This window comes from Opisthocomus hoazin, chromosome 30, assembly GCF_030867145.1.
Source record: "Opisthocomus hoazin isolate bOpiHoa1 chromosome 30, bOpiHoa1.hap1, whole genome shotgun sequence".
NCBI classification, from domain to species: Eukaryota; Metazoa; Chordata; class Aves; order Opisthocomiformes; family Opisthocomidae; genus Opisthocomus; species Opisthocomus hoazin.
The window spans coordinates 996,303-1,008,895 of NC_134443.1; the positions used below are offsets into that span (position 1 = coordinate 996,303).

Below are 12,593 nucleotides of genomic sequence, written 5' to 3' on the forward strand. Positions count from 1 at the left end.
ATAGGTCGGGTCTTCACGGAAGACGAGGAGAATCCAACGCGTTCGGCTATGTACAAGGCCGGCGCCGCTGCCTGCGGTACGGCCACGTCGCGGCGGCCGCGCCCCGGCCAGCACGCGTGGAGCGCGAGAGGGGTATGTACAGGCTGCCCGGCCCGGGGGGGCCCCTGCCCGGCCCGGGGGTCCCCAGCGCGGCGCTGAGCCCCGCCGCGGGGCAGCGGCCGGGCGGCGGGCAGGGCTTCGTGCCGTGGGATGGCGGCGGCGGCAGGCGCGGCCGTGGCCGTGTGGCGTCTCGGCCGGGATCGGCGCGCGCGGCGGCTCTCCGGTGCCGGCCGGTCCCACGGTGCTTCCCCGCCGGATCTGACCAGGGGCAGCAAATCGGGTGAGGGGGGGGGTCCCCACTCGGCGGCACCGCGCTGGCCGGACCCCCGCCGGCGCCGGGAGCTAGGACGCCAGCAGCGTCATGAGGAAGAGCGCGGCGGCCACGGCGAAGGGCAGGTGTTCCCGCTTGGGGCTGGTGCCGCTGATGCTCTTCTCCAGCTTGGGCACCTCCGGGTTGAAGTTGTCTGCGGGCGACAGCGCGAGGGTGAGGGTGGCAGCGGGGGTGGCCCCGAACCCCGCGGCTGGGTGGGGGGGGACGCGGCGCGGTGGAGGGGGGGGGGGGGCTCTGCCCACTCACCCAGGTCCTCGAGCTTCACCTCGGGGCGCAGGGTGAGCTGCGGCAGGGTGGGTGCCGGCTTCTCCCCGGACTGCGACGCTGCGAGAGGCAGAGAGGGGACGGGGGGTCGCGCGCCCTGGCCGCCTCGCGCCGCAGCCCCCCCAGAAGGGGTGGGGGTCCCGCCCGCAGCCCCCCCGGGGGGGCAGGGGGTACTCACTGGAGGCGCAGCACACGAAGACCTTCATCTTCAGGCAGGCGCGGCGGTGGTTGTGCGTCGGCGTGGCTGCAAGGCAAGGGGGGGGCTGGGGGGGGGGGCTCCGCAGTGGGGGACCCCAGCCCCGGGCACCCCGAGGCTCGGGGGGTCTGGGCGTGGGGGGGGTCTGGCCCTGGCTGGGGGTGCGATCCGGGCGGGGGGGGTGCAGCAGCCCCCCCACCGTCCTGCACCCTGAAGCGGCACCCGCATCGGCACCTTGTACTGCTGTGCTGCGCCGGCCCCCCCCAGCACCCCAACCCTGCACCAGCACCCCCGAACCCCGATCCTGCACCCCAACCCTGCACCAGCACCCCTGAACCCCGATCCTGCACCCCAACCCCCCAGCACCCCAAGCCTGCACCAGCACCCCCCGAACCCTGATCCTGCACCAGCACCCCCCCAGACCCCCAATCCTGCATCAGCACCCCCCCCAGCACCCCAACCCTGTACCAGCACCCCCCAAACCCTGATCCTCCACCAGCACCCCAATCCTGCACTGGCACCCCCCCAGCACCCCCACCCTGCATCAGCACTCCCTGAACCCTGATCCTGCACCAGCACCCCCAGCATCCCAATCCTGCACTGGCACCCCCCTGAACCCCGATCCTGCACCAGCACCCCCTGAACACGGATCCTGCACCAGCAGCCCCTCCGCACCCCAATCCTGCACTGGCACCCCCCAGCACCCCAATCCTGCCTCAGCACCCCCCCGAACCCCGATCCTACACCAGCACCCCCTGAACCCTGATTCTGCATCAGCACCCCCCTGAACCCCAATCCTGCACGAGCACCCCTCACCACCCCAATCCTGCCTCAGCACCCCCCGAACCCCGATCCTGCACCAGCACCCCCGTGAACCCCAATCCTGCACCAGCACCCCCCCTGAACCCCAATCCTGCACCAGCACCGCCACCCACAGCCCCATCCTGCTCCCCCGCCCCCCCATCTTTCCCCACGCCTCCACCTCACCCCCACACCACGACCCCCCCCCATGCCCCCAACCCTCCCACGCCCCCCCTTCCACCCCCCACCCTCATCCCTGAGCTCAGGGTGCCCAGTCCCGAGGCGGCGGGGTGGACAGGGGGGGTCCTGGCTTGGGTGCGGACGCGCAGGAGCCCAGCCGGGTGCTGGGGACCACCCGGGGCCGCACATGGGGGAACCCAGCTGGGAAAGCGGGGTGTGGGCTGCTTGGGGGGGGGTGAGCTGCTTGGGGGGGGGTCCCTCCCCAGCCCCCCCACGTACAGATGTAGTAGTACTCCTGCCCGGCGCGGAACTCGTAGCCCAGCGAGAAGGCGCTGTACCGCTGGAACTTCTCGGAGAACTTGAGGGGGCTGTGGGGCGCGTGGGGCCCGTTGCACTCCCAGCGCTTGGAGCCCTGGCTGGCGTTGCAGGTCCGGTAGCCCTCGGCGCTCACCATGTAGAGCACGTACTGCTCCGGGCGGCGCGCCGGCCCCGACACGTTGGACTGCGGGCAGTAGATGTCCAGGTAGTCGTTGACGTTCACCTGCACCGTGTAGCCCTCCCGCCGCAGGCTGCAGGGAAAAGAGCACAGAACCCCAGCGTTGGGGGGTTGGAGGGGACCTCTGGGGTCACCCAGCCCAACCCCCTGCCCAAGCAGGGTCACCCAGAGCAGGGGGCACAGCACCGCGGCCAGGGGGGCTGGAATATCTCCAGAGAAGGAGACTCCACAGCATCCCTGGGCAGCCTGGGCCAGGGCTCCGGCACCCTCAGAGGGAAGAAGTTCTTCCTCCTGTTCAGCTGGAGCTTCCTCTGCTCCAGTTTGTGCCCATTGCCCCTTGTCCTGGCGCTGGGCACCACTGGAAAGAGTCTGGCCCCGTCCTCCTGACCCCCCCCTGCAGATACTGATCGGCATTTCTAAGGTCCCCTCGCAGCCTTCTCTTCTCCAGGCTGAACAAGCCCAGCTCCCTCAGCCTCTCCTCGCAGGAGAGATGCTCCAGTCCCCTCCTCATCCTCGCAGCCCTGCGCTGGACTCTCTCCAGTAGCTCCTCCTCTTTCTTGAACTGGGGAGCCCAGCACTGGACACAGGGCTCCAGATGGGGCCTCCCCAGGGCAGAGCAGAGGGGGAGGAGAACCTCCCTGACCTGCTGCCCACACTCCTCTTGATGCTCCCCAGGATCCCATTGGCCTTCTTGGCACCCAGGGCACGCTGCTGGCTCAGGGTCACCCTGTCGTCCCCCAGCACTCCCAGTCCCTCTCCGCAGAGCTGCTCTCCAGCAGCTCAGCCCCAGCCTGTACTGGTGCCTGGGGTTGTTCCTCCCCAGGCGCAGGACCCTGCCCTTGCCCTGGTTGAACCTCATCAGGTTCCTCTCTGCCCAGCTCTCCAGCCTGCCCAGGTCTCGCTGAATGGCAGCACAGCCTGCCAGGGTGTCCACCACTCCTCCCAGTTTGGTGCCATCAGCAAACTTGCTGAGGGTACACTCTAACTCTTCATCCAGGTCGTTGATGAAGAAGTTGAACAAGACTGGGCCCAGTACTGACCCCTGGGGACACCACTGGTTCCAGGCCTCCAACCAGACTCAGCGCCGCTGATGCCAACCCTCTGAGCTCTGCCCTTCAGCCAGTTCTCAATCCACCTCAAAGATTGGGGGGGGGGGGTCAGGGATACCCCCCCAGCGCCCGCTGGAACGCCGTCCCGCTCCCCAAAAGCGATCCGGAGGCTGGAGAGCGGGGCAGATCCCGGGGCGGCAGCGGCATCCCCCTGCTCAACCTCCATCTGGAGACCCCCGCCCATCCGCAGCCCCACGGACCCCCCATCGGAGGGTAGAGCCCCACCTCTATCTGGAGCCCCCGCCACGCCGGGACCCCCACGGACCCCCCAGCGGCGTTTTGGGGGGGCTCGGGCCAGCCTGGGGTGGGAGGGCTGCTGCCAGGGGACAGATGCTCCAAGCCACACGCACCGGGACAACGCGGTGGGATGGACAGACAGACGGACCCGGCCGCGGCGCCGACGGGCACTGGGGTCCCGCCGGCAGCAGGGACCCCGCGCGACGCAGCCCCTGGTCCTCACCGCGGGGTGCGTGGGGGGGCACGGGACGCCGGCAGCCCCCAGCCCACCCACCACGGCCCCGGCCGCGCCACGCGCCGCAGCTCGCGGAGAGGATTTCTCGCCCCGCTCCGGCTAATCGCCTTAGTTCGTTAACGCCGTCAAAGGGCGGCCCTGGGGGAGCCTCATTCACTCTGACGAGGAGCAGAAATCCCCTCAGATCCACTCGGGAGGGCTCCGCTGGCTCCTAATCCGCGCCCGGCGGAAATCCCGGCCGCCGTAATCCCCGCCGCCGCGCTGACCCGTTGCTCCCGCCAATTAATGACGAGCCGGGCGCTGCGAGGCGCTGGCTCCACGTCGAGCCGCCCTGGCAGCGCCGGATCCCCACCGGACCTCGCTCGGCAGCGGTGGGGTCTCCCTGGCCCCGCTGCGTTCGGGGTCCCTCGCCCGGCTCCCCCCGCGACGTCGACCGTTGCGGCTCCGCGGCGGCGCATGGCTCCGGCTCGGGGTCCCTTTCCCGCCCGTCGCGGTGACGCTGGGTCCGCCAGCCGCTGAGCCAGCGCTCGGGGTCCCCTCGCCCCACTGCGGGGGTCCCGCCACCCCCCCCATCGGCCCTGCCCGCAGCGGAGCCGCCGTCCCGGTCCCCGGCAGGGCTGGGCAGGCAGCGGGCAGGGCCGCGCGTGCAGACACCCCACCCTGCCCCACCGCCCGCGGCGCTGCTCGGGGAGCCCCGGCACCCTGCCAGGCCCCGCGGCACCCGGCAGAGCACCGACGCGGGACCCGGCGGAGAGGGGCCCCAAGCAGGGCCCCCTGCCCACCCGGGGCGGCCGCCGGCGGCGGGGGTCCCGTCGGCAGACCTCGGCACCCGTGGGGCAGGGAGCGCAGCACCACGCGGCTCCTCCCCTCGCTGCGCAGCCGCTATTCCCCGGCCCAGCCCGGCAACCCGCCGGCCGCCGGGCACCTCCTCGCCGGCGAGGTGCTGAGGCAGCCACCCTTGCTCCGGCACCTTTCATCTTCCCCCTTTGATGTGGTGGGAAGGGGGGGGGGGGGAAGAGAAAAAAGATGATGGTGATTATTATTATTATTATTATTATTATTAAAGAAATGGCCCCGGGGAGAAAACTGCAATTAACTCCGTGCGGGACGCTGGGCTGGGACGCCGGCGCAGTCCGAGCCGGCCGCCCCACACCGGAGCGGGCACCGGCAGCCGGAGCTCACCGGGAGCGAGGGGCCAGAGGAGCCGCACCCCCCGGGATCGGGCCCCGGTCCCTGCGCCCCACGGGAGCGACACCCGGCTCCACCTCCCGCCGCGCCGGGGAAACCCTGTCCCGGGGGGCCGGGGAGCCGTAACCCCCCCTTCCCCCACGGCACCCGGCACCGAGGCACGCGCACCCCCCGGACCCCGCTCCGGGGCTCATTAAGCAGCGCGGCCTCGCTAACGAGCGCTGTGCCGCGTGGCGCTGAGGTCTCCCCGGGGCTGCCGTACGGGGGTCCCCAGATGGCGCGGCGGGGGCTGGCACCCCACGGGCATCACGCGCTGGGAGCCCGGGGCCCCGGAGCATGGCGGCCACTGGGAGGGACTGGGGCACGGCCCCAAGCGGGCACAGCCACAGGGCCGCCATGGCCGGGGGACGGCAGCGGTGGCTTCGGCGACGTCGCCGCATCCCCTCCGCGCTCGGGTCCCGCTCCATGCCCACCGGGCGCGGGACCCCACGCAGCCCGATGCCCCCCCAGACCCCAGCCGCCCCGACGCCATTGCCGCAACGCCCCGAGCTCTGCCGGCAGCCCCGTCCGGCGGCCCCGCGTGCCCACCCAGCCGGCGGCGAGCCCACCCGCCCTGTTTGCGGGTGGAAAGACGGGGACGGGGACCCAGAGCGGGGGTCTCGGTCTCCTTCCTCACCGACGCCCACCCCGGAGCGGGCACCGGCTCCCCAGTCCCCGCCAGCTTCCCCAGCCGCTGGGAAGCCCCAGCAAGAGGGGACTTCGGTCTGGCCGGACCCCCCCCGGCCCCCCGGTAGCCGCGGCGAGGCCGGCGGGGCGCGGTGGGCTCCGGCAGCGCCCGCAGGGTTAAACGCGGGCAGCGTCGCTTCTGCACGGCTGCGTTTTTAGAGCAGGGGCTTCGCCAGGCAGCCGGCACCTTCCGCGGGCGCACGTCCCCCCGGCAGCACCCCAGCGCCGGCTGCGCTCGGCGCCCACCGGGACCCCGGCGACCCGCAGCCACCGGCGAGCCGGCCGGCCGCTCGGCTCCCGCCCGCCGCCATAAATCCGGGCCGAGCGCCGGCCGCCCGCTCGCGCGTTGCCGGGGAGCCTGGTGCACTGCAGCACGCCCCTGCGACGGTGGCACGGCGGGGGGGGCCACCGGACCCCCGCCCGGACCCCCGAGCCGTGGGGCTTCGTCCCCACGGGGCGGGAAAGGCCCGGAGGGCGGCGGGGCCGGAGCTGGGCTCCACATCCCCAGCGGTGCGGATCGGGGCGACGCGGTGCCGGTGCGGAGCCCCCCGGCACGGGGTGCTAGGGCAGAGCCCCCCCCCCCCCAACCCAGCCGGGCCCTTTGTTTGGCTCCGGCGGCGTCGCCCCCCCGGGACCCATCGATCAGCCGGGGCACGACAAAGCGCCGTGGATTCACGCCGCCCCGGTCGCCCCGCGTGACGGCGAGAGCCGAAGCCGCGTCGATGGCCGCCGGCGGTGCACGGCGAGGGACAGACGGACCCCCACCCCCCCCAGCCCCCCCCCAGCCGTGCCAGCCCTCCCCACGCAGCAGCGCGGCGCAGTCACGGCGCGCAGACGCGGTTCGGCAGCCAGCCCACGCGCACGGGTGGCACGGCGCAGCCCCCCCCCCCATGCCCCCCCCCCCCATCCAGCTGGCGCAGCCGCGAGGCATCGTCCCCACGGCCACCTCCCCGCGCCGGGAACTGGGGGGTCTGGGGAGATGGGGGGCTGCTCCCCGGGGACCACCTTCGGGTGACAGGCACATCCCCCCCCCCCCCCGAGACCCCCAGCACCGCCCTACACGTGCCCCCTGCCCCCCCCACCCCTCTCGACGGCCTCGCGATCCCGCTAATCCCCGCCAAAGCCGGCACCTTCCCGCTTTGCTAACAAGATCAATGAGGTTTCTAATTGGGTTTTAATTAAACCATCAATCTGCGACCGGTGACTCAATTGGGAGCCCGGGCAGGAGTGGGGGCCGCGGCCCCGTCGCACCCCAAGACGGCCCCCGGCCCCCCGCCGCCGCGGCCCCTGCTCCCACGGGAACCCCGCGGGCCTCGGCCGCGCTGCCGGGGTTCGGTGCCGCCCGGCGCGGTGACTCACGGGGCACGGCACCCTCCGCCCCCGGCACGGCGGCACCCGCCAGCGCCGCAGCCGGCACCCACGGGCGGCCGGGGGGTCTGCGCCCCATGGAGACCAACTTGGGGGGCACGGCTATGGGGCGACGGAGCCCCCCCGGCAGACCCAGCCCACCTGGGGATGCCGCAGCCACGGCGCTGGGCAATTAGCGATCAGGGGTGATCACCCCCCCTCCCCGCCACCAGCCCCGCAGCGGGGCGGGGAACTGCCCCGCGCCGCACAGCGCCACCTGCTGGATGCCCCCAGACCCGCCGGGGAGCGGGGGGTCCCTCCCGCTGTCGGCGACGCCGTCCCCAGTCCCACGGGTGCCAGTGGATGCGATGGAGGGGTCCAGCCGGGCACGGGCGCGGTATTGGGGTCCCAGGGGTGCAGGCCCCCCCCGGGCCCCCCGCCCACGCGAGACGCCGCGCCAAGGGCTCTCGAGAGCCGGCTCCGGCGCCCGCGCGCGGCGCCCGCCAGATAAAAGCCGCCGTCAAGAGGTGAGCGCGGCGGCAGCGCCGGCGGCTGGGGGGGGCCGCACGCGACACCGGGCCCTCCCCGCGCACGGGTGGGCTCTGAGCCGCCCGCCTCGCCCGGGCACCGGCACCCCGTGTACCCCCACCCCGCGCACCCCAGTCCACCCCCTCCGTGGCACCGGGTGCCCCCAGGCCTCGGGCACCGGCACCCTTGGTCCCCACGCCGGAGACACGGGCGCAGCGGGGCTCACCCCAACCCGCTCCGGGGGGGTCCCGGGGGCTGCAGCAGCGTCGGGGGGGGGCTGCCCACGCACCGGGACCACCCGCTGTCCCCACCGGCACCCGGGACACCCCCCACGGAGGCAGCACCCCACGCGCGCCCGGCTCAGCTGCAGACACCCCCAGGAGCCCCCAGCCCCGGGCACCCCAGGGATGCAGCCCCCCCACCCTGAAAACAAGCGCTGGGTGGGACACGGCCACCCCGCCCCGTCCCCCCATGCCACCGCGCCGCTTCCCGGCCAGGGGTCGTCCCCGGGGCTCACCGGCTGCCACCGGCGCGGGCACCAGCGCTGCCCCACGCCTCGGACCCCGCCTTCACACCTCCCCGGGGCTTCGCCGTCAGCACCCCGAAAACCACCGCAGGCAGCCCGGCCGCGTGCCCAAGGCGGGGGGGGACACGGGGACAAGCCGCCGCCAGCCCCCCGCTCCCCCCGAGGCAACGCCGGGACCCCTGGGTGGGCTCCACGGCGCGGCCCACCGCCCCGTCCTCCCGCCAAGGGCATGCCCGGCGGGAGATGGAACCGATTTCGGGGGGGGCCAGGCGCAGCCCCCCGGGGAGCACCCCACAGCCGAGCCCGCCGGCGTCCCCCCGCTCCCCGGCGAGCCCCGCGGGGCTTGTTTACCGCTCCGACTGCGGCGGGGCTGCGGGGGTTTGCAGGCTGCGGCCCAGGGAGCCGAATTCCAACCCCCCCCCCCCCATAATTTATCTAATCCCGACACTTCGCCGCGCGGCGATAATTGCGGCCGCGCCGCCTGACAATAAATATCCGAGCGCCGGAGTCCCTGGGACGCGTCGCTGCCGCAGCCGCCCCCGCCGCGTCGCCCGGAGCCGGACGCCGGCAGCCGCGCCAGAGACGCGTGCGCAGGCGAAAGGGCGGGGGTCTGGCTGCGACACCCCCCCGGTTCGGCGCGGCGGGGGGTCCCGCCGGCAGCCCCGTCCGCCCCCCTCGCATCCCTCGGGAGGTGTCGGGGCAGCGTCGCGTGGCGGCACGCGGTCGCGGGCGACGGGGTGGGGGACAGGCGTCCCCTCGGTCACCGCGCGGCGAGGCTGCGGGGGTCTCGCACCCGGTCCCGGCAATGTCACGGCGCGGGGGCGAAGCCGGTGGGCGCGGGGGGGTGCGGGGCGCGGGGGGGTGCCGGAGCCGAGCACCTCGCCGTTGCGCTGCGCCTCGGCACGTCGCAGACGCGCGCGATTTATGGGGCCCGGGCTTCCGCCCGGCGACGCAGCCTCAGTGGGAAGGGGCTGCTGGGGGGCTGGGGGGGGGGGGGCACACACGCTGCCTCCCCACACAAAGGGGCGCGGGGCGGGGGGCTCGGGGGACCCCCGGCACCCAGGGGTAGGGGGATGCTGGGCGCACGTCCCTGCCACACCCCTGCGCGCTCGCGGGCGCAGCTCCCCGATCCCCGCCGAGGGGTCCACGGACCCACTGCCCCCCCCCCGCGGAGTGGGGGCCACGCACCCCACGCAGCCCCCCCGGGTGGGTGAGGGCAGCCCCGACACGAGGCGTGGGGGGGTCCGTGGGCACCCATCGCCCGGGCTCCCGGGGGCTCCGGGATTCGCGACCCCCCCCCAAGCCCCCCCGGCCGCTGACCCGCGGGGGGGGGGGGGGGGCCGGGCACCCCTCGCCCCTCAACCCCCCCCTCCCCGCCGCGCCGCCGGTGCCGCTCCCGCACCCAGACGGGCGGGGGGGGGTGCGGGGAGGGGGGGTGTCTGGCGGCGGGGGCGACGCGCCGGGACCCCCTGCCCGTCCCGGGGGGGTGGGGGGGGTCCGGCCGTACCCTGCCCGTGGCACCCCGGTACCCGCCGAGGGTCGCGACCCCCCCCCCTCCCCGTGTCACCGACCCCCCGCGCCCGCACCGGCAGCCTCCCCGCCCCCCCCCCCCCCGAGCAGCGCCGGGCGGGGCCGCGCACCGGTACCGGGCGGGGGGGGGGCCCGGCATCCCCCCCCCCTCCCCCCAGCGCATCCTTCTCCCGCTCCCCCGCCGCGTCCTCCCCGACCCCCGGGTGACACCCCCCCCCCCCCCCCCCCCCCCCCCCCCCCCCGGTGCCGGCGGCCCCCCCCGCACTCACTGCGGGTTGGAGCTGTTCCAGTGCACGGCGTGCCGGTCCCCCGCCGCCCGCAGCAGCAGGAGCGGGAGCAGGGGCAGGAGCAGCCGCGCCGCCATCCCGCCGCCAGCCCCGGCAACCGAGACACCGGAGCGGAGCCGCCCGCGCGCCCCCGCGCCCCCGGCTCCGCCCCGCGCGCGCCCGCCGCGCCCCCGCCGGCGCGCGCGCCCCCGCCGCCGCCCCGCGCCCGTCGGCACCGGGAGGAGGGGAGCGGGGGGGGGGGGGGGGGCGCGGCTCAGCGGGACCCCGCCAGGGCTGGGACCCACTGACACGGGGGGGCTCACCGGGACCCCCGCGGGTGGGGCAGTGGGGCTGGGTCCCACGATATTGGGGTCTCAATGGGACCCCCACGGGTGGGGCATCAGGGCAGGGTCCCACCGAAATTGGGGTCTCCCCGGGTGGGAGCGCTGGGGCAGGGTCCCGCGACATTGGGGTCTCAACGGGACCCCCACGGGTGGGGCACCGGGGCTGGGTCTCACCGACATTGGGGTCCCACTGCGACCCCCGTGGGTGGGGCATCACTGACATTGGGGTCTCACTGGGACCCCCATGGGTGGGGCAGCGGGTCTGGGGTCCCACCAACATTGGGGTCTCACCAGGACACCCACGGGTGGGGCACTGGGGCTGAGGTCCCACCAACATTGGGGTCTCACCAGGACCCCCACGGGTGGGGCACTGGGGCTGGGGTCCATCTGACTTTGGGGTCTCACCAGGACCCCCACGGATGGGGCACTGGGGCTGGGGTCCATCTGACTTTGGGGTCTCACCAGGACCCCCTTGGGTGTGGCATCACTGACATTGGGGTCTCACCGGGACCCTCGCAGGTGGGGCAGTGGGGCTGGGGTCCCACCAACATTGGGGTCTCACTGGGACCCCCATGGGTGGGGCAGTGGGGTTGGGGTCCCACCAACATTGGGGTCTGCCTGGGTGGGAGCACTGGGGCCAGGTCTCGCTGACACTGGGGTCTCACCTGGACCCCCGTGGATGGGAGCGCTGGGGCAGGGTCCCACCAACATTGGGGTCTCACTGGGACCCCCACGGGTGGGGCAGCGGGGTCGGGTCCCACCGACACTGGGGTCTCCCTGGGTGGGGGCACTGGGGCTGGGGGCTCCGGCCCCCGCGGGTCCGCGTGGCTGGCAGAGCCGTGGGTGGGGGCTCAGGGTCCCGGCAGCACCGGGGGGTCACACGTGTGCGCAGAGGGGGACACGGGCGCCAGGGTGGGCACCCAGCCCCTCGCCACCGACACTGCCGGGTGCCGGAGCCGCGTGGGCGCCATGCCCGGCTCCGCCGCCATCCCCGTCCCACCCCGCACGCGGCCGAGCACCCGCCGGCGGGCCCGGACCCCTCCCCACACCCCTTCCCCCCGAGGGTCCGCGGGGCAGAGGAGCCGGCGGCACCCACGGGGACGCGGGAGGCAACGGAGCCCGGTGCCAGCTCCGCCGCGGTTCCTTGCCCGGATCCCGTAGCAGCCGCGGCGCGGCACCGCCCGGCAGCCCCACGTGCCAGGCTCCGCGCCCCGGCACACGCGTGCGCGCACCGGCGCGCTCACGCACGCCCGCGCCCGCCTCCGGCACCGACCCGACGGCTCCGGCAGCGCCCGTCACCCGCGGACCCGGGGACGCTACCGAAACCGCGGCTGGGCTCGCCGAGCCGGCTCCGGCGGCTCGCGCCGGGGCGACGCGGGGCCCGACGCCGCGTCCTCGCGTCCCCGCTGCCCGAGCCGTGGGCTGGCGGCAGCGGCTGCCCCGTGCCGGGGTCGCGGGGGGTCCCCAGTCCTGCCGGGGGAGCTCACGGTGGGACCGGAGCCGCTCCCCCCGCCCCAGGACCCCATTTTGGGCTCCCCAAGACCCCTTCGGACGTGCGGGTGCTGCCGCAGCCGGCGGCGGGGCACGAGGACGGGGGTGGCGGCGGGACCCCAGACCCCGCTCAGCGCCGCGGGGGCCCAGTGGCAGGGCTGTGGCAGAGGCCCCCAGCCCCCACCCGCGCCGGCGGCACTGGGGGGGCCGAACCCGGTCCGGAGCCGTGCCGGGAAGGGGGAGGGGGCGGCGGAAGGGCCCGGAGGACCAAAAAAGCCGCCATTAATAATTCATCCGGAGAAGCGAAGTGAAGAAAACGCAGCGCGCGGCGAAGGGCTCTGGCTGGGCCAGGAGCGGGGGGAGCGGGGGGCTGCGGGGGCACCCCGATGCCGGGGCCCGGCGGCGGTGCCGGCGGCGGCTCCCTCGCCGTGTGCCGTGGGGCTGGGGCATCCCGGGGGGTCCGCGCACCCTCGGGAAGGGCCCGGCAGCACCCGGCGCTGCCACCATGGAAACGCCTCGGCTCGGCAAACCCATGGCAACACGCACAGCTCCGCATGGAAACCCCTCGGCTGGCGGCACCGCGTGCGCCGCCGCGCGCGCTGGGGGGGACCCCGATGGCGGTGCCCACCCACGCGCGGGCGCCAGCGCCCACCGGGCATCGCACCCCGGGCTGGGGGACGGCGCCCGGCTGCGGCAGCC

General features: G+C 75.3%; 1 protein-coding gene across 1 annotated transcript; it reads right to left on the bottom strand.

Annotated features, from left to right (window-relative positions):
• Window positions 1-237: 237 nt before the first annotated feature.
• On the bottom strand, window positions 238-10,219 carry EFNA3 (ephrin A3). Its single transcript, XM_075445157.1, has 5 exons — window positions 10,063-10,219; window positions 2,151-2,440; window positions 873-938; window positions 677-754; window positions 238-563 (listed from the first exon to the last, which is right to left on the bottom strand). The coding sequence occupies exons 1-5, from the start codon at window positions 10,155-10,157 to the stop codon at window positions 442-444; spliced, it is 651 nt and encodes a 216-aa protein (XP_075301272.1). The 5' UTR covers window positions 10,158-10,219; the 3' UTR covers window positions 238-441.
• Between the last annotated feature and the right edge of the window lie 2,374 nt (window positions 10,220-12,593).

Excerpts from the sequence above, each read along its gene's own strand:
- EFNA3 (XM_075445157.1), bottom strand. The coding sequence starts at position 10,157 with ATGGCGGCGCGGCTGCTCCTGCCCCTGCTCCCGCTCCTGCTGCTGCGG. Across the intron at positions 2,441-10,062 it reads TGGAACAGCTCCAACCCGCA|CCTGCGGCGGGAGGGCTACA; the intron begins GTGAGTGCGGGG and ends TTTTCCCTGCAG. Across the intron at positions 755-872 it reads CTTCGTGTGCTGCGCCTCCA|CGTCGCAGTCCGGGGAGAAG; the intron begins GTGAGTACCCCC and ends TGCCTCTCGCAG.